The sequence below is a fragment of the Saccopteryx bilineata genome, chromosome 9 (assembly GCF_036850765.1).
Source record: "Saccopteryx bilineata isolate mSacBil1 chromosome 9, mSacBil1_pri_phased_curated, whole genome shotgun sequence".
Lineage (NCBI taxonomy): Eukaryota > Metazoa > Chordata > Mammalia > Chiroptera > Emballonuridae > Saccopteryx > Saccopteryx bilineata.
In genome coordinates, this window is record NC_089498.1 from 70,045,828 (window position 1) to 70,067,508 (window position 21,681).

Sequence of the window (21,681 nt, forward strand, 5' to 3'; positions counted from 1 at the left end):
CGCCACGTGACCCGCCGTGTTGTGGTTCGGCCCGCGTGGGTGGCGGGAGCCGCGGGAGGGCGGGGGCGAAGCGCGGCGGGTCACGTGACAGGGTTTAAATCTCCCGCAGCCCGAGCCGCGGGGGCGCCAGTGCCGCGAGTGCGAGCGGGAGCAGAGGAGGTGAGGGAGGAGCGCCAGAGAGGCAGTTTGAAGATGGCGGACGAGGCTGCGCTCGCCCTTCAGCCCGGCGGCTCCTCTCCGGCGGTGGCGGCCGAGAGGGACGCCGCGTCGCCCTCCACCGGGGAGCCGCTCCGGAAGAGGCCGCGCAGAGACGGCCCCGGCCTCGGGCGGAGCCCGGGCGAGCCCGATGAGGCGGCCCCTGAGCGTGAGGTGCTGGCGGGGGCCGGGGGCGGCCCGGCGGCGGCGGGCGGGGAGCGAGAGGCCCAGGCGCCGGCGGGCGGACTAGCAGACAATGGGCCGGGCCTGCAGGGCCTATCCGGAGACCCGCCGCCGGCCGAGGACTTCGACGACGACGACTACGAAGAGGGCGAGGAGGAGGAGGAGGAGGAAGAGGCGGCGGCCGTGGGGATTGGGTACCGAGGTGCGCAGGGCGCGGGCGGCCGGGACTGCGCATCGCCTCTCCCCTCTCCCGGGACCCCTCCTGGGTGCGGTGGAGGTGGGGGTGTCTGGGGCGGGCGAGTGGGAGCTCAGCGCTGCGTCTGCGGCGTCCTTACCCCTCCTGCAGCCCGCAGCCGCGCGCCTCCGGGCCTCCCGGCCGGGCTGCGGGAGCGGCCCGCGGGCTCGCTCGCCCCCACCCCTCCCCTCCCCGCTTCCCTTCGTCCGCGGCCCGCCGGACGGCCTGGCGCCTGCGCAGCCGCCGGGCCGGGAGGCTCTCGCGGTTGGTTTTAAAGATGTTTCTTTCTCCTCTTACCCTTTTAGTGTATCGCTTTTGTTAAACATCATTCCCACTCCTCACCTCCCATCTGCTACTTTTGCCTGTGTTTTTGTACTGACCTTTTGCAGTTGTCTTTATATACACTGACACTTGTGCAATTTGTGACTCTTTTTGTGGAAGATCTTAATTTTTATGCTTGTCTTAAATTTTAAAAGATCAAAGCTACTTCTAAAGTTAAGAAAGAGTCTTCAAATTTTCAAGAGTGTTTCTAAAGCGTTCTGTGGTGCCATTAATAGTGGGCATACGAGAGTAACAGTACTTATAGAGCACTTTACATGAATAGTATTTTTTCTCTAATTTTTTTTTTAAAGATTTTATTTATTCATTTTAGAAAGAAGAGAGAGAGAGAGAGAGAGAAAGGGGGCTGGAGCAGAAAACTGCAACTCCCATATGTGCCTTGACCAGGCAAGCCCAGGGCTTCGTACTGGCGACCTCAGCATTCTAGGTCGATGCTTTATCCACTGTGCCACCACGTCAGGCTTTTCTCTAATGTTTTAATATTTTTAAAATTAGGTATAATCTTTTATTGTGTGTATAATTAACCCTGGAACACGAATTGACATTTTCCTGGTATACTAAATCAGATGTGTTATATATCATGTCATCTTTAAGTAAGGTTTCATATTTTCTATTTGAGAAATATGTGTCTATCAATATTTGCTTCAGTAAATCTAATTAGTGGACTTTTGGACTTTATGTAAAGGTAACGTGTGCGTTAGGGACAGAATCAAAAGATCTCTCATTTCAAGAAGCAGTTTAGGCCCTGGTCTGGTAGTTCAGCTGGTTAGAGCATGTCTTCCCCATTTGCCAAGGTTGTGGTTTGGATCCCTGGTCACTGAGCGTAAGAGAATCAACCAATGAATGCATAAATAAGTGGAACAACAAATGGATGTTTCTTTCTCCCTTCCTTCTTCTCTCCTCTCTCAAATTAAAACAACAAAAAACCAAAACAGTTTGATAGAGGAAACAAATAAAGCTATCTTACATATTAAGAGGATTGCAAAGCGGCTGTATATTTATTTGAACAACTTTGGGTAAATTTTTATTTGACAAGTTTCATGAGCTCTGTTTTTTGTGATAAATTCATTCTTAGCTAGATTAGTATTTTTTTGTGTTGGATTTAGTAGACTTAATTTATATCTGGAGTTTTGATGAGCTGAAACATTTAGATTGTGGTTAGAATCCCTAAAGATAAGGCTATACTGTGCCTTTGAACCATGCAAGCTGACTCAGTAGGCATTCTTTACGCAGGCAGTATGAATGTTGAGTGTTTTATTTAATGTCATTACATCATAACCATTACAGATCCTCATACATTTTAGATGCAGATTCTTTCAGCAGCCTTTAGTTACTTTTGGTTTCTTTTGCAGATAACCTTCTCTTTGGTGATGAAATAATCACCAATGGTTTTCATTCCTGTGAAAGTGATGAGGATGATAGAACCTCACATGCAAGTTCTAGTGACTGGACACCAAGGCCACGGATAGGTATGGTTTCAGAGCGTTAGAGCATAAATACTGTCTTTTTCTTTGTATTTTCATTTTATGCCAACTAAAAATATAATTCTTTCCCATTACAACGTGGTTGATGAGGTTCCTTTGGTACTTGCTAAGATTTAAGGTCAGTTTATGGTTCTAGGGAAAGTCTAGTGCTTCTGTTTTTGTTTTTAAATAGCTCTGGTGTTTCTCAAATAACCAGGTTCTTCGCACACCTCAGGTCCTTGGGTCCTTTCCATTTATTTCCCCTGTGTGGAATGCTCTTCCTCTAATTAAGAGTATCTTGCTTTCATACTTATTATTCTTAATTTTCTCTTAACACGTCACTTCTTAACAAGCTCTGTATCTTTTTATTGTTGTGTTTCCTATACTAGAATATAAGCCCCATTGAGGACAGGGTTTTTTTTTGTTTTGTTTTGTTTTTACTAATTTGTATACTGTTTTGTCACTTGGTAGAAAAGCACCTGACACATCATTTGTGCTCACAGTAAATCTATCCATTATGGATGAAATGGAAAAGTACAACAGTAGGCAAAAGTAGGTGGACAGTTACACAAATAATACAAGAATACAAAAATAAACTCTCATGTACTCACAACTATAAACCTGCTTGAGCAGTAGAGAGCAGTATCAGGTATTTACACCCAAGTTATAACCTGATTATCTGAAAAGTGATCTTTTTCTTAATGTGCTTTCATTTCTAATTATTTAAATACAGTGATGATTAGTTCCTCTTTAGTGTCTTCAATGTTACTGTGTTTTTGGTTTTCTCAAGCAAGAAAACTGATGTAAGAAATGTCAGGGTAAAGAAATAACGCTCAAAACATGAGCATTATATGTATCATTTTGGGAGATTGGTTAAGATCAAGTTGAATATTATTACTGGAAAAATTTTAAAAGGTAATAGGTACGTAAAGATTGCCTTAGATAGATATATAGGTTTTCTTATTCTTTTCCCTTATGGCTTTAATGATAGATAGTATGGGCTTTTGGGACTGGTAGGATCTTTTCTATATTGATTTGTAGAACCTTTTTGTACATCTTCCAGTTATTATGTTGTATTATATATTTCTGGATTTTAACCATCCACATTTAACTCTGGTAATTAGTTTCACTGTAAAAATACATATTTTGTATTTTATAATTCAAGGGGAAGCCTCATCTCCCTAATTTCATTGGGATATAGCATTATCTGAGGATGTCATAAGAATGAAATATCTTTAGTTTTATTTTTTTAATTTATTTATTGGTTTGAGAAAAAGTTAGAGAGGCATCTATGGTTTTGTTGTTCCACTTACTTGTGTATTCATTGATTGCTTCTTGTATGTGCCCTGATCAGGGATCGAACCTGCAACTTTGGCATGTAGGGATGATGCTGTAGCCACCTGAGCAACCTGGCCAGGGCTGAAATACCTTTGTATGGCATTTTATTACTTTATTTTAAACACATTAAATTCATTACTTAATTCATTACTTCAGAAAATAAATGAGATTTTAATTTACTTGGATGTGGATTTGATATAATTCTTTGTCCTCTTAATATAGGTCCCTATGCTTTTGTTCAGCAACATCTCATGATTGGCACAGATCCTCGAACAATTCTTAAAGATTTACTACCAGAAACAATTACTCCACCTGAATTGGATGATATGACACTGTGGCAGATTGTTGTTAATATTCTTTCAGAACCACCGAAAAGGAAAAAAAGAAAAGATATTAATACAATTGAAGATGCTGTGAAATTACTGCAGGAGTGCAAAAAAATAATAGTGCTCACTGGAGCTGGGGTATGTAACATGTATAAAACTCTAGTAAAAAGGAGGAGGTCGTAAATGTCTTATGCCTTTTTCAATTGAACATTTTTCTGGTGTAGTAGAATTTATACTTACATGATAATGGGTGTTTGTGTTTGGAAGCTGCTAAAAGAAGGCACAGCAGCAGTTGCTAAACTGGTTTAGTTTTTTAAAACCTCTCCAATAACCTTACAAAAGATTTCCGTTTGTTATTACAATAAATAAGTGGAAATAAGACACAATTTTTACCTACATTATAAAGGAGATTCAGAAAATTCTGCTTGCATTAAAGTGTGCTAGGATATGGTGGAGAAATTGGGTATTTATTTCATCTTTTTGTATTTTTCTGAAATGAGAAGCTGGGAGGCAGAGAGAGACTCCTGCAGCCGCCCAATTGGGATCCACCTGGCATGCCCACCAGGGTGCGATGCTCCATTGCAACCAGAGCCATTCTAGCGCCTGAGGCGGAGGCAGTGGAGCCATCCTCAGTGCCCAGGCCACTTTGCTCCAATGGAGCTTTGGCTGTGGGAGGGGTAGAGACAGAGAAAGGAGAGGGGGGAAGAATGGAGAAGCAGATGGTTGCTTCTCCTGTGTGCCTTAGCCAGGAATCAAATCCAGGACTTCCACACACTGGGCTGATGCTCTACCACTGAGGCAACGGCCAGGGCCGGGTATTTATTTCATCTTCATGGGGAAACCAGGAACCTAACTTATATTCACAAATAACTTAATGCTCAGAAGGTAACAGATTCCTCCCTCCCTCCATTTAGATTAAGGTGATGTGATTGGGGTGGCTTGACATTTTTCATTTGCCCCCTCCCACACCCCCATAGGATTGCAGTTAACTAGTATGTAAGGCTGTTGTGTTTGTGTGTTTAATATAGAATATGTTAAGTCACCAGAGCAATACTGGAATAAAATTCAGCCATGCTTTCTGCCATTTTGAGTTAAGAGACAGTGCCACTTAATCTTAAATGATCCTCAAGAATAGTAATGCTTGCCTGACCAGGCAGTGGCACAGTGGATAGAGCGTCGGACTGGGATATGGAGGATCTAGGTTCGAGACCCTGACATCTCTGGTTGAAGCGCAGGCTCATCTGGTTTGAGCAAGGCTCACCCGCCTGAGCCCAAGGTCACTGGCAAGGAGTTATTCAGTCTGCTGTAGCCCCCTGGTCAAGGCACATAGAGAAAGCAATCAATGAACAACTAAGGTGCCAAAATGAAATATTGAGGCTTCTCATCTCTGTCCCTTTCTGTCTGTCTGTCCCTATCTGTCCCTCTCTCTGTCTCTGTCAAAAAATAAGAAGAGTAATGTTTACTCCTAGACATGATTTAGATAAGTTTGGTTTACCCTGAGGTCAAATGGATCTGGTAAAATTGTGAAACAAAAGGTAACATTGAAATCTCTTTAAAATGTCAAGGTTTATTTGTAGGAAAAGCATGTGTAAATCTGTTCTTAAAAATTAAGAATTGAAATAATGTTTTAAAGAAAATATAGAAATTTAGTATTTTTGAAGTAGTATGCCCCTAACTAGATGAGAGATTTCTTTGGAATCAATTGACTTACAGAAATTTTTGCCTGCTTTCTGGTTAAAATAATTTGAAATGATTTATTCCCTTCTCAATCCATTTGTAGTTGCTTTAATTTGTTGATTAAATGCTTAAAGGTTTGAAAATTGCCTAATTTAAAATTCCTTACCCCATTCTGAATGGAGTGTGGTGGATTTAGTAATATTTATTTTGGGGGTGTTTTATTTCCATTTTAAGTTGAAATAGGGTGGTATGTCTGTTACCCAAAAGAATTTAACACAAAAATATTCTTCAACTCCTCCTTAATTGTATTAGAGCAATTACAAAGGTAGAGGTAGACGATTTAATTGTACACGTTGTGCCCTGTATATTGCAGGTTTCTGTTTCTTGTGGAATACCTGACTTTAGGTCGAGAGATGGTATTTATGCTCGCCTTGCAGTAGACTTTCCAGACCTTCCAGATCCTCAAGCAATGTTTGATATTGAATATTTCAGAAAAGATCCAAGACCGTTCTTCAAGTTTGCAAAGGTACTATGAACTCTTCTAGTTATTCCAGTGGCCTCCTCTCATGAAAACGTTTTCACATCCAGGTTTCTTAAGCTTAATAGTCATTGTCTAGTAACTTGGGTACTAGTACTGTGGTGTGGAGTAAGAACACTAAAATGAGTCATTTCACTTAGAATTCCTTCTTCCCAGAAAGGATTCTCATTTACTTTTCTTCATTTTAGGGTTGAGTTTATTTTCTAAGAGGAGGCTATTTCATATTTTTCAAATTTGCACTTCAGTAATGGCTTTTACATTGTCCATGCATTTTTTAGAGGTCAGTAGACCAAATAAAGTGATATCACTTTTAATTTTTTTTATAGGTCATAAAGATTTTAACATTTGCTTTGGTATGCTTTATATTAGCCAGGTCTTAACACATGAAGATGTGCCTGAAAGTTCGTGATTAGGGGTAGAGAGGATTCTACGGTTGCAGTTTAGTGTGGGTGCTCTATTCTGCTCTAGACTCTGTGGAGTTAACAGTTCAGTTCAGAAACCACTAGCCACCTGGGGCTATTGAGTACCTAGTGTATTGAGATATGATATAAGTGTGGAAGACAAACCAGATTTTGGAAACTAGTATGGGAAAAATAGAATATGTCATTAATTCTATTATATATAAACAAATATTGATTGTATATAGAAATGATACTTTTGATATTGGGTTGTAAATTATGAAAATTGCATGCTTTTAATGTAGTTGCTAGAAAATTTTAAATTACATATATGGCTCACATTATATTTTTATTGGGCAGCTCTACTCTAGAGTACAAAGCTTGACAATACACTATAGCAACGATTTTCAGCTGGTGTGCCATAGCGCACTGGGTGGGTGCTGCAAGAATTTTTAAAACAACAGTATCTATTTAGTCAGGACACTGACCTCTTTTCCGGTAGATTGTCAAATAAAAAAATGACAACACAATAATAGCCATTAGTGTGAGTGAATCAGAATTATATCTTTTTTTTTTTTTTTTAAGTCAGATCGGCAGGAAGAACTTTTTTGGTGTGCGGCAGAATTTTAGTAATTAGTTTGTGTGTGCCATGAGATGAAAAGTGTTGAAAATTACTGCATTATACCATGCCCAAGAGATTTTAGTCATTAGAAAACTTTTTCCCCATAGTTTGGTCTTATGGAAAGAAATTGTAGAATTGTTTTTGCTCTGCTTCAGCATATTTTAAAGCAGGGGTCCCCAAACTACGGCCCCATTTATCCGGCCCCCACCGCACTTCCGGAAGGGGCACCTCTTTCATTGGTGGTCAGTGAGAGGAGCATAGTTCCCATTGAAATACTGGTCAGTTTGTTGATTTAAATTTACTTGTTCTTTATTTTAAATATTGTATTTGTTCTCATTTTGTTTTTTTACTTTAAAATAAGATATGTGCAGTGTGCATAGGGATTTATTCATAGTTTTTTTTATAGTCTGGCCCTCCAACGGTCTGAGGGACAGTGAACTGGCCCCCTGTGTAAAAAGTTTGGGGACCCCTGTTTTAAAGGGTTCTCTGTATTAGTGATTATTTTTAGTGAATCTAGAAGTTAAATGAACCTGAATTTTAATTAAAGGGTAACCTCAGCCACTTTCAAACCATGTGGACTAGTCTGGCTGGTGGTAGCGCAGTGGATAGAGCATCAAACTGGGTTGCTTTTTTTTTTTTTTTTTTTTAAATTTTTAGAGAGGGGAGAGTCAGGGAGAGAGAGAAACATTGATCTGTTGTTCCACTTACGCATTCATTGGTTGATTCTTATAGTGCCCTGACCAGGATTGAACCTACAACCTTAGCATTGCAGGCTAATTCTCTAACCAACTGAGGTCCTGGCCCAAGGCCCTAAATTTCTTGAATATGATTTAATTGCTAAAACTGAAAACTAAATTTAAGAAATTTTCAGGCTACTAAGAATTTTTAATTTTTCTAACCATCAACTTGAAACTTGTGAAAATTTTGAATTTTTTACTTTATGTATCAGCATAAAGTAAAATATTTAGCCTTTCAAACAGACATCTGGTTCATACTGGATTTTATTTATATATATATATATATATAAATAATGTAAAGTTTCTTTGCATTATTTTCTTTTTATTAATTACAAGATTATGAAGTAGTAAAAATTTACTAGTCCTGGTAGTACTAATGTGTGATGTTTCAGACCAATGAAATATCACATAGTTACAGGTTTGAATTGGACAGAAGATACTGGCTTTATAACAGCGCTAGTTAGCAGAAATGAACACTTTTAGAAGGCCAGAAAGAAACTAGAAATTACTTTGATCTTATACCTGATTATAGAAGATTGATTCACTAGTCCATTTACATAATGCTTATAAGACTTGTAATTCTGTGTTCTGAAAGGAAGGACTTGTCAGTCCCCACCAGCCCTCTCATCACTTCAGTATGTACTAAATTACTTGGTAAAGTAGTAACCTGACACTTGGTAACTGAGAATAGAAATAAATAGCAAGGTGAAAATGATTGTAACTTTAGTTGTCTTATATGCAAACTGGGTGTTCATTTGTAGCTTAAACTAGCTTTGGTATATAAGAATCTGTAGAAATAATTTAGAATTACAATGACAGACATTATTAGAACTTTAGACAGTACATAAAAAATCGAGACAGTACATGAGAAATACGTGACTTACAGTAAAATGGCACACTGTTGATGAGTCACAGTGTTTTAACCCCTGTGTATAGGGTTATATACCACCTGGGAGAAGAAAGGGTTGGAGGGGATGGAATATTTTACCTTTTTATGAGTTTTGTATATTTTTATTGTTAGTAAATAAAATGAATATAAATTCATTTATAAATCCTATTTGTTTATCTCTAGAGATAGGACGGGAGAGAGAGAGAGAAAAGCATCATCAGTGTGTTGTTTCAGTTATTTATGCATTTATTGGTTGATTTCTTTTATGTGGCCTGACTGGATATTGAACCCTGCAGCCTTGGCAAAAGGGGACAATGCTCCAACCAGCTGAGCTTTCTGGCCAGGGCCTTAAGTTCATTTATGAAGTACAGCCTTTTCAGTCTTACATAAACTTAATTTTGCTTGATTATTTTTGAGTTTTCATTAGTTTCTGTTAAGAACTAAATAATTAACATTTGCAACTATTACTCGTATAGAATTGTTGTACTTTAATGTTCACATTAGGAACTGCCTAAAAGAAAGCTTCTAGTTGCTGAAGTAGCACTTAAATAGTAAGAGGTAGAAGAGACTGTGTTGTTATTGGGTATAAAAATAAATAGTTGGGATAAAAATTAAGGAGAAATAAGTAAGGCCACGGAAATATAGTATCCAAAAATGAAGGATGGGGAGGGCATGTAAATATTGTTATATTTTACTACATTTATAAAATATTACATGAATAAAATACTAATAACCTAAAATTTTCTTCCATTTGCTATACTAGACAAAAAGTTTAAGACAGTTTATGATTTTTGCTAGTTAGAAGAGAAAATACTATAAATCTATTGGTGAAATTTAGATATTCTGTTTTTGTTTTTATTTTTTAGATTTTATTTATTCATTTTAGAGAGAGGATAGAGAGAGGGAAAGGGTTGGGGAGAGGAGCAGGAAGCATCAACTTATGTGCCTTGACCAGGCAAGCCCAGGGTTTCTAACCAGCAACCTCAGCGTTCCAGGTAGATGCTTTTATTCACTGCGCTACCACAGGTCAGGTGAAATTTAGGCATTTTGGAAGGAAAGAATTTCCTTAATATATCGAGCCATTGATTGTATGTAATTATTGAGAAGAAACTTAGATTTTATTTATACTGGAAATTTCAAGTAATGGAGAGGTGTGTTAAAGAGGTTACTGGCCCATTAGAGCAGTGTCTAAATCCGTTGACATTTTGGGTGGTTCATTCTTTGCTGTGAGGAGCTGTCTTGTGCTTTGTAGGTATTTAACAGTATCTTCTTTCCCACTAAATGTCATTATTACCCAACCCCAGTCTTGACTATTAAAAAGGTCTCCACACATTACCAAATGTCCCCTACAAAATTGCTCCATTATAACACAGGGTGCCTAGCATTGTTACCACTTTGAAATTTTTTACATAAGAATAGTTAAGAATTGTTAATATTAAAGCTATATAGCCATGTCCTGAACCATTATCACCCTGCATAATAAGGGCTCCCAGGAGTCTAGAATAATTGACTGATGCTGATAAAATTGAGTGGTTGTATTAAGAGCCAGTAAAGGTGAAACTGAGGATACATAAAATAACTTTTTTAAAAAAGAATACTGTATCCCAGTTGTGTAATTGCTATCCTGTATATAATTCAGTGATTTGTTTTCCCCTTAAAGTGATTAAAACTCAAGAAAAAGTAGAGAGGAAAATGTGAACTGAATTTTACTCACTTCTAAAAATATATCTTTATATTTATTCAATAAATTATCACTTTATTAATAATGTGCTAACCTACCAGATTATGTAGTTATAAAGTTGAAGAATCTTTAAACCAGTTTATTACCTAAAAATCAAAAACTGCAAGCCAAAAAATTAGCCTCAACACCAATTAACTAAAGACAATATGTTAATATCTATGTGTATGTCAATTACAGATATAGAAATATAAGTATGAAGTATAGCTGGATATATATTACATTTTTATTATAAAATTGGGCTCTTTTTCCTACTTATAGTGAATTTGTAGTATTTTCTGTTTAATAGACACTTAAATTACTTTATAATTGTCATGATCATCAAGTGGCATACTGTAATTAATCCTGCAAGCATACATGCATACATGTGGATGTGTCCTACTTTCTGTTATTACAAAAAGTGTTGCTTTGATTATCCTTTATGATGTTTCCAATGTTCTGAAAAGGAAATTGTTAAGTGTCCTGATACATTTTGCTGCATTGCTACCTGTGAAGGTTGAATGAAATATGCTACTCCCACCAGAAGTATATGAGGGAGCTGGCTGGTTCACTCAGTGGATAGATTAGTGACCCAGCACATGGAAGTCCCGGGTTTGATTCCTGGTCAGGGCACACAAGAGAAGCCATTGTCTGCTCCTCTCTCACTTCTGTCTCCCTTTTCTCCTCCCGCAGCCAGTGGCTTGATTAGTTCAAGCGTTGGCCCTAGGAGTTGAGGATTGCTCGGTTGATTTGAGCATGGGCCCCAGAAGGGGGTGGACGGGTGGATCCTGATTAGGGTGCACTATCTGTCTCAATATCTCCCCTCCTCACTTAAGGGAAAAAAAAGTATATGAGAAGGTCCATTTAACATGCCACTGCCCACTCCCTCAAACCCTTTGCAATATATTATTAGCATTAAAATATATATTTTTAAAATCTGTTTGTGTTGTGTCTGTGTTGTGAATATGGTTTAAAAAGAAATTCAAACAGTACAATACATAGATATCACTTGCCTTTTCCTTTAGTCTTCCCTGCCTCTAATCTCTTTCCTCAAAGGTTACTTTGTTTTCTTGGGCCTTCCAGGAAAAAACACACAAGTAAATCTGTGTGTGTGTGTGTGTGTAGGGGGTGTGTGTTTTAAGTTTTAGTAATGCTTTGCAAATGATTACTAATGGAATTAATACGTTTCTTTAACCTTGCTTTTTTCCCACTTATTCTTGGAAATAGCTTATAATGGCATTTAACAGATATATTTAAGAAAAGGCTGTTTTGTTTTATAGTTGTGCCACAATATATTAAGTCAGTCTTTTGTTAATGGATAGCTAGAGTTCAATAGAAAAAATTGGCATTTTTTCTCATTAGTATTTTAGTTTATTAGTGTGAGTGATTGTTTTTTACAACTGGCCATGTGTATATCCTTGAATCATCTGATTATTCTTGGATATTTTTTCCCACTGGGATGTTTTTCTTTTACTGATTTGTGGGAACCCTGTGTATTTTTTTTTTCTTTTTCTGTAGACAGAGTCAGAGAGAGGGATAGATAGGGACAGACAGTAATGGAGAGAGATGAGAAGCATCAATCATTAATTTTTCGTTGTGACACTTCAATTGTTCATTGATTGCTTTCTCATATGTGCCTTGACCGCGGGCCTTCAGCAGACCGAGTAACCCCTTGCTCGAGCTAGTGACCTTCGGTCCAAGCTGGTGAGCTTTTGCTCAAACCAGATGAGCCCGCTCTCAAGCTGGCAACCTCGGGGTCTCGAACCTGGGTCTTCTGCATCCCAGTCCGATGCTCCATCCACTGCACCACCGCCTGGTCAGGCAAACCCTGTGTATTCTTTTTTTTTTTTTTTTTTTGTGGCACAGACAGAGAGTCAGAGAGAGGGACAGATAGGGATAGACAGACAGGAAGGGAGAGAGATGAGAAACATCAATTCCTCATTGCGGCTCCTTAGTTGTTCATTGATTAATTTCTCATATGTGCCTTGACCTGGGGGCTACAGCAGACTGAGTAACCCCTTGCTCAAGCCAGCGACCTTGGGTCTAAGCTGGTGAGCTTTTGCTCAAACCAGATGAGCCCGCACTCAAGCTGGCGACCTCGGGGGGGTCTTGAACCTGGGTCTTCCACATCCCAGTCCAACACTTTATCCACTGCGCCACTGCCTGGTCAGGCAAACCCTGTGTATTCTTGAGGAGTGTTTTTCTGTTAGAGGGAGATTGAAATTCCAGCCTCCAGTAATCACATGAAGATGTGCTAAATGAAATGTACTTACTTAATTAATTTTATTAGACTAATTAACCTAACAAATGATGCTTAGCTTAAAAGAAAAATGTGAAACTTGAGCATGAGGGCTCAAACATTGAAAAGGTATTGCTTGGTGGTTAACATCCACACTTTGGTATCCAAATGAGGTTTGAATGTTAGCTTGCAACTTACTGGTTCTTGTGACTTTCGGCATCTTACTTCCATGCTTTGGTTTTTTCATCTGCAAAATGGGGATATATACCCCACAATATAGCCAGCAGATCTTTTCTTTGTAGGGCCAGGTAGTAAATGCGACCTATTTTGTGGACAACATAGGAGCTTTGTCATATGTTGTTTTCTTGTACAACTCTTTAAAAATGTAAAAACCCAGCCTTCATCCTAGTCTATAGCATTATAATAAGTTGCTCTTGTTTTATCTAGTATATACTAAAACCTCATTAAATGGTAACTAATAGCTTGACTAATTGAAATTCTCTTGTGTTAGGTTAGTACAAGGGTTAGCAAACGACAGCCTCAGTCCACATGTAGCCTACTACCTCTATTTATACGGTCTGTGAGTGAAGAGTTTTTAAATGGGAGGGGGAAAAATCAAGAGTAATTTTTCTTGGTATATGAACATTATATGAAAATTCTAATGTTGGCGACCATGAATAAAGTTTTATTGGAATACAGCCATGCTTATTCATTTGCGTATCTATGGTGCTTTTGCACTACAGTAGAAGATTAAGTGGTTGCAACAGAGCCCATAGGGAGGATCAGGACAGTATGGCCTTTGAAGCCTTAAATATTTACTGTCTGGTATCCCTGTGTGTAACAAGTTTGCTGAACCTAAAATTTCTCAGGGAACCAGACTTGGGGGAAAAAAAGGGCAACTGAATTTCTTTTCAGGTGACGAACCTTAATTTGTAAGTGCTGATTAGGTAAGATAGTTGAGTAGTCTCTTTGAGTGTGGTTTTGTGCAATGAATGAAACAAAAGAATGTGAGGATTTTCCTAACTAAGATTGATGGGGTTTTATTTCTTTCTAGCAGCATGGAGATTTTAGGGCAGTTTATTACCAACTCAACTTACTGCCACCCTCTGCTCTGTGGGAGAGGGTGGGTATTAACAAATAATAGCATCTCAAACTTTGATGAGTCCTTTTTTTGAGAGATTGCAATTAACATCCCTGCATTTGACTGGGATCTCATGGGTAGATTCTGATTTTGAGAAGAAACCAAGAAGAGGGCATCTCTGAAGGAGAGCTGTTTCTGCATGAAAACTATGTGGCAGGTAGTTCTGAGCTTTAGTTTGGACCGTATTGGTTGCCTATAGACAATTCTTGGATTGCTTTCATATTTCTAGACACAGCTGTTTAGAAGCAGTGGATATTTTTTAAAAAGTGTTTTGACCTTTAGTCCCAGCTCTGCTCTCTTTTGTGAGGGTCCCTGTGGCAATAATAGATTTGCCAAGTTCACATGATTGGTTCCTTATTAGGATTTTAGGATGTTCAGATTTGGGATGGCCTGTCGTGCTTAGAACAGGGATAGCATGACAAAAGTTCCAACACAGAAAGATTAATCCATACTTTTTAGCTGAAAGTCTTAACCCCAGCCTTTTGGTTTTTAGCAACTTTTTATGAAAAGCCTGCTTTAGAGTAGTATCTATTTAAAACAGTCCTTCCAGGGTAATTTTTGTTCATTATTTCAGATTATATTCCTTAGTTTGAAACACAGTATTTAAATTTAATGGTTCAGACATGGTCTACTGCATATTTGGAAGAAAACACAAAAACATTTCAAGTTCTACATAAAATGTAGTCTTATAAAAGAAAAAAGCTGCATAACTGATCCTCAACTACAGGAATTGATTTGTACTTTTTTTTTTTTTTTTTTTTTTACAGAGAGTCAGAGAGAGGGATAGACAGGGACAAACAGAAACGGAAAGATGAGAAGCATCAATCATTAGTTTTTCGTTGCACATGGCGACACCTTAGTTGTTCATTGACTGCTTTCTCATATGTGCCTTGACCATGGGCCTTCAGCAGACTGATTAACCCCTTGCTCGAGCCAGCGACCTTGGGTCCAAGCTGGTGAGCTTTTGCTCAAGCCAGATGAGCCCGCACTCAAGCTGGAGACCTCGGGGTCTCGAACCTGGGTCCTCTGCATCCCAGTCCGATTCTCTATCCACTGTGCCACCGCCTGGTCAGGCTGATTTGTACTTTTAAGGGCTAAGCTACTGTGCACTGTTGTGGTTCGGACATGAAGGGAAACTGGAGTGTAGAGCTGATGCTAGTGTCTGCATATCTTTGTGATTCTTACCCTCCCCTTTATTTTATTTTGTTTTTTAAAGTTCCAAGATGGTATTTAAGAATATACACTAAGACTTTATGGAGATAAATGCTTCTGGGTCTTACACACCCCCCCCCCCCTTTAAAAAAAGAGCATTGGGGGGATAAAGTGTACAAAAGCTCATCTCCGAAATGTGGAGTCTTGGCGTCTTGGTACTCTTGCTCCCTGCTGTTCTTGTGTTTGGCATGCTTGTTACCACTTTTCTTCCTGATTTAGATCTTACTTTATCTGTTGCCTAGCATATTCTAATATTTGTTAAAATTAACAGCCGTTCCCAGAAAAAGCTTTAATAAAAGACTGTGAGGCTTAATCCTTTAAATGTAAATATGAATATACTAGAACAAAACATCTTGGGGCTAAAACAATGGCTAGTATAGCACAACCCAGTCAGTGGTCTAGAACACAATGTAGCTTTCAATATTTTAATAAACATTGGTTTTATTAAGCTTTATGCTTGTTACTTCTATATATTATCTGTTTCTTAATTGCAAAGTTGTCCATGAAATTCATAATACTTTGAATGTGAAGCAGAATTTTTGGATTTTTTTGTAGCAGATTTTCAGCAACAAATGACATGTATGTAATAGATTTTATAAGATTTATTATTTTTACATAAAAGGTATCCCTATAGATAGTTTTTTAAAATTTGGAATAATAGGTTAAAACTAATGTCATTTATAATCTTACTAAACTTTTTTGTATATAATATCAGAAGTAAAAGTTTCCCTGACTGTTTATAGCTTGTGTGTATCCTTCCTGTCTTGATGTTTATATACATATCTTATATACATGTGCATATTATTTCCATTTTTACTTAATAACAAAACAATAAAAACAAAACACACCAGTGACTAACTTACTTTTTCATGTATGTCATGGACCATCTTCCAGGTCAGTGCATCTGAACCTCCCTTATTTATTGAATGGCTGCATACTCCATTATTATGGATGGTACCATAGATCTATCTACAACCTCTCCGCTATTGACGGACATGGTTGTTTCTAGTTTTTTGCTAGCATTGTAATAGGTTAGAGGCTGTAATGAATGGTAAGGAAGTAGGTGGCACTACTACTTTAATGTAAAAAGTAGAGAAGAAACTTCCTTTGCCATAATCACTTACTATATGAAATATAAAACACTGTCAAAAGTTGAGAGGACCAAAATTGATACTTTTTCTCTGATCTTTTTGCCATGTGTATATCTGAATTCTTTGTTTTTAAAGAAGAATCAGCATTGAAGCATTATTTGGGGGGAAAAACACACACACAAAATCCAGCAACTCAGCATTCATGAGCAACTCTATACTATACCAGTATGTGCCTGTGCAGTGGAAGGAAAACACTTTTGGTAAGGAATTAAACTTTAGCTTTAAACTTCCAACAGGTTGATATTTATAATGAATGATGAATCAAAAATTTTAATATTCTTAATGTTGACAGTACCTTTTTATAGTTTTAAAAAAGAAGTCACCATACCTTTAATACCTTTAATTACAGTTTAAACTATCCCCTTTTTTCTTTAAAAGAAGCCTGAATTTGCAGCCACCAAAAGTTAGTTATATCCTAAGGTGTGTATTTCTTCTGATTTTTATTAAAATAGCTGTTAACATTTATTAGAGATGTTTATGGGTTGATTTTATCCTTTTCAAGGGGCCAAGTTCAATAATTGCTGAGTTTTATACATTTTACAGCAACAATCCTTTTGTAGGTGAGTGTTGTACCCATGTAGATGCTATGAGATGAGATGCTCATGTAGTTTTTGAAATTATGTATACATGGGGGGTTATCTTTGGTAGTTTTATTTTTTTGTGAAACCTAAATATATGACATTTGTTATACTTTTTTTTATATACTTATTTCTTAAATGTAATCTTCTTTTCTGCTTTTGCATTATATAGGAAATATATCCCGGACAATTTCAACCATCTCTCTGTCACAAATTCATAGCCTTGTCAGATAAAGAAGGAAAACTACTTCGCAACTATACTCAGAACATAGATACACTGGAACAGGTTGCAGGAATCCAAAGGATAATTCAGTGTCATGGTTAGTAAAATTCAGAATTGTTTTCTGTTGCTTAGTGTTGTTTTCTAGGAAAAATTAGAATAAGAAAGTAGGCTGCCATCCAGGAATGAAGATTAAGCTTTATTATTTACTCATGTTATCTAATCAATAGTATATAAAATAAGAAAAATAGAATGCAAAATAAAAAACCAAAAGTATTAGCCTTGATATTTAATTGTACAAAACATCAGAAATCAGTGGTTTTGGATTTCAAAAGATGTAGCAGTTGCATTTCATTAAATTTTTTGAGTAACCTTTTCTGGTTACAAAAGTATATTGCTCACAAAAATTAGGGGATATTTTACCACTGTATTTTGAAATATCCCCTAATTTCTGTAAACAATATATCATTAGCAAAGACATGATATCTTTAGGTTATGAAACCTAAGGAACTGGGTTCAGATGAATAGGATGCAGAAATTTCAATCTATCACAAGTATGAACAGAACATTTTCTTTATGTATCTAAACTTTTTAAAACAAAACTGTTAATAATTAAAGTAATATAATTGTAACCTTCCCACTCTGTCAAGTTTTAGCCCTGGAAGAGTTGGTTTATTGTATTGAAAAATACAGGCCCTGGCCGGTTGGCTCAGTGGTAGAGCGTCGGCCTGGCGTGCAGAAGTCCCGGGTTCGATTACTGGCCAGGGCACACAGGAGAAGCGCCCATCTGCTTCTCCACCCCTCCCCCTCTCATTCCTCTCTGTCTCTCTCTTCCCCTCCTGCAGCGAGGCTCCATTGGAGCAAAGATGGCCCGAGCGCTGGGGATGGCTCCTTGGCCTCTGCCCCAGGCGCTAGAGTGGCTCTGGTTGCGACAGAGCGACGCCCTGGAGGGGCAGAGCATCGCCCCCTGGTGGGCAGAGCGTGGCCCCCTGGTGGGCGTGCCGGGTACATCCCAGTTGGGCGCATGCGGGAGTCTGTCTGACTGTCTCTCCCCGTTTCCAGCTTCAGAAAAAAAAAAAAAAAAAAGAAATTAAAAAAAGAATAATACAGTGGTACCTTGAGATATGAATTTAATTTGTTCTGTAACTGAGCTCCTAAGTCAGTCAACTTGTACATCAAACTGCTGACACTGGACCCGTGCGCCACCACGCCAACTAGCGGTGCTTCCCGAATCACGACTCATACAGGATCTCGGAATTTCGCTCGGATCTCAAACAAAAATATGGACTGAGTTGCAGTTCGTATCTTCTTTTTTTTTTTTTTTAGATTTTACTTATTCATTTTAGAGAGAGGAGACAGAGAGAGAGAAGGGAGGGAGGAGCAAAAGGCATCAACTCCCATATGTGCCTTGACCAGGGAAGCCTGGGGTTTTGAACCAGCATTTCAGTGTTCCAGGTCGATGCTTTTACCCACTGTGCCACTGCAGGTCTTTTAAAAAAAAAAAAATTTTTTTTTTAGACGCAGCTCATATCTTAAAAAAAAAAAATTCGTATGTCTGTTCGTATCTCAAGGTACCACTGTATAACTCTAGGGGTGTCATCGTTTTATTAACATCTCAGCAATTAAGAATTAGATTCTCTCTCCCTATTTATAACTATTTTAATTATTTATTACCTAGATATTTTCCATGGACTCTCTTAAAATTTTTAAATAATCTAACGTTTCTGGTTAATTTTATATTACAACCTTTGTGTAGTATGTTTAATAAATGGAAACATTTCTTTAATAAAACATACATGTTGGTTATTTTAGGTTCCTTTGCAACAGCATCTTGTCTGATTTGTAAATACAAAGTTGACTGTGAAGCTGTACGAGGAGATATTTTTAACCAGGTAATTTATCACCCATGTTTTAGGAATTATGTCTCTGATCTGTTTCTTCTTTTGTCTTCCAAACCTTTTCTTTTTCTGAAAAGGTATTCATGTGGTACAGGAAGAAACTTATTGGGAATCTGGGGAAATACACAAGAACATTTCAATGCCTTAAAGTGAAAACATTGGCCCTGGCTGGTTGGCTCAGCAGTAGAGCATCAGCCCAATGTGTAGAAGTCCCGGGTTTGATTCCTGGTCAGGGCACACAGGAGAAGCAACTATTTTCTTCTCTATTCTCTATCCCCCCCCCCCCCCCCCCAAGCCATGGTTTAAGCAGAGATGGCCTTGGGCACTGAGGATGGCTCCATGGCCTTGCCTCAGGCACTAGAATAGCTCAGTTGCCAAGCAACAGAGCAGCAGCCCCAGATGGGGCAGAGCATCCCTGGTAGTGGGCTTGCAGGATGGATCCTGATCAGGGATCATGTGAGAGTCTGTCTCTCAGCCTCCCTGCCTCTCAGTAATAAAAAAGAAAAAATTTGAAAACATTGGTCCATATCTCAAAAATGATGAAATTGGCTCCTTAAAATAAAAACTGTGAGTGAAATGTTGCTATATTAGTATTTCTCTTTACTCTCCCCTTTTATTTTAATTTATTAATTTTAAAGAGGAAGGGAGAGACAAAAATTGATCTGTTTCTGTATATGTGCCCTGTCCAAGGGTCGAACCCACACCTTTGTGTATGGGGATGACGCTTAAACCAACCAAACTAGCCAGCCAGGGTCTTACTTTCCCTTTTTAATTCCTATCAGATTCAAAATCTTGAATTATGGTGGTAATTCTTTAAATCATTAAAAAAAAAATCATTGCAAGCCCTGGCTGGGTAGCTCAGTTGGTTAGAGCAGTGGTAGACTAATCTCATACAACGTCAGGGTGGCTAACTCTTCTGTGTACCAGTAGTTGAAAACCACTGGGTTCGTGTGTCATCCTGATAGGTCAAATATGACAAGGTTGCAGGTTTGATCCCTGGTCAGGGCATATACGAGAGTCAACCAATGAATGCATAAGTGGAAAGACAAGTTAATATTTCTCTATCAAATCTGTAAATAAAATTTTTTTTAAAGAATTATTGTAAAAGGTTCTCATGTATGCTGACTGCCAAAATACTGCAATAAAATATGGCAAAAAATAAAAACCACCCAGAAATAAATTCTATTTACTTACCTGCATTATATAATTGTGAAGAGGATAGTATATTAAAATGGAATCATATATCTTACAAAGTTATTTTAAAGGATTAAGGCTCCCTGGGTAGGGACATTGAACACACAATATAGTGTACAGAGATTTGTTGTAGAATTGGACACCGAAAATGTGTATAATTAAGTTAACCAGTGTCACCCCCAATAAATTCAGTTAAAAGAGAATTAAGTATATGTATAATATGTACGTGAGAGTGAGTGTGTGTGTATGCATGGTACATATATACACATTCTGGTATTTCTTTTTCATATACAGTGAACCCTTGAATATCAGATGTAGTTTTGAACAGATATATAATAGCATACACAGATAGTAGCAACAGTGTATGTTAATAAACAAATAGTCAATGGGAATGGACATTAATGTTTAGGTTGTATCCACTTTCCCTGCTATTTATCCACAGCTTTTGTGTTTTGATGATTTTGAATTGAATTCTTAGGAAGTGTGGAAATGTTGATCATTTCTAACTTTGGCTTTTCCTCTTCTTCCACACCTCAACCAAAATTTTAAACATGCAGGTGGTTCCTCGATGTCCTAGGTGCCCAGCTGATGAACCACTTGCAATTATGAAACCAGAGATTGTCTTTTTTGGTGAGAATTTACCAGAACAATTTCATAGAGCCATGAAGTATGACAAAGATGAAGTTGATCTCCTGATTGTTATTGGGTCTTCCCTGAAAGTAAGACCAGTAGCACTAATTCCAAGTAAGTTAGTGATGATTTTTGGAGAATATTTCCGTATGTATTTCCATCACTGTACAATCAACCTAATGATCTTACTCTGTTTCTGGTTAATGAGTTGTGAAGAGCCAGACTTTATTTTTCAGATGACATTCTTGTTCATGAAGATTGATTAATCTGACTTTTGGTTGGGAGGGGAGTGGATTACAAAATAATCTCAGATTTCTGATGTATATGAAAAATTTAAGACAAAAGAAACGGGTCAACTTAAATTGAGTTAAAGTGAATAGCTTGATAAAAATGTATTATGTAAGCTAAAACTTGGGAATTGAAAATGATTGGCTTGTTTTTGTAAGAATAACAATCATGCTTTGTCATAATTGTAGGATGTGGATCTACTTTATCCATAAGGGTATTGGTGTGTTTAAAAATGCTCAAATATAGCCCTGGCCGGTTGGCTCAGTGGTAGAGTGTCGGCCTGGCGTGCAGAAGTCCCGGGTTCGATTCCCGGCCAGGGCACACAGGAGAAGCGCCCATCTGCTTCTCTACCCCTCCCCCTCTCCTTCCTCTCTGTCTCTCTCTTCTCCTCCCGCAGCCGAGGCTCCATTGGAGCAAAGATGGCCCGGGTGCTGGGGATGGCTCCTCGGCCTCTGCCCCGGGCGCTAGAGTGG

At 38.3% G+C, this 21,681-nt stretch overlaps 1 protein-coding gene across 3 annotated transcripts in view; it reads left to right on the forward strand.

Moving 5' to 3' along the window:
* SIRT1 (sirtuin 1) overlaps nt 1-21,681 on the forward strand; it is a 29,970-nt gene continuing 8,289 nt past the window's right edge. Inside the window, exons 1-7 of one of the 3 annotated variants that reach the window (XM_066242953.1) lie at nt 4-580; nt 2,305-2,421; nt 3,976-4,217; nt 6,130-6,282; nt 17,151-17,298; nt 19,011-19,090; nt 20,848-21,034. In XM_066242953.1, the coding sequence (XP_066099050.1) occupies nt 193-580; nt 2,305-2,421; nt 3,976-4,217; nt 6,130-6,282; nt 17,151-17,298; nt 19,011-19,090; nt 20,848-21,034 (1,315 nt within the window). In that variant the 5' untranslated portion in view covers nt 4-192. Of the gene's footprint in view, nt 581-2,304; nt 2,422-3,975; nt 4,218-6,129; nt 6,283-16,475; nt 16,601-17,150; nt 17,299-19,010; nt 19,091-20,847; nt 21,035-21,681 lie in introns of those variants that run through there. The other 2 variants (XM_066242954.1, XM_066242955.1) reach the window with 2 other exon arrangements.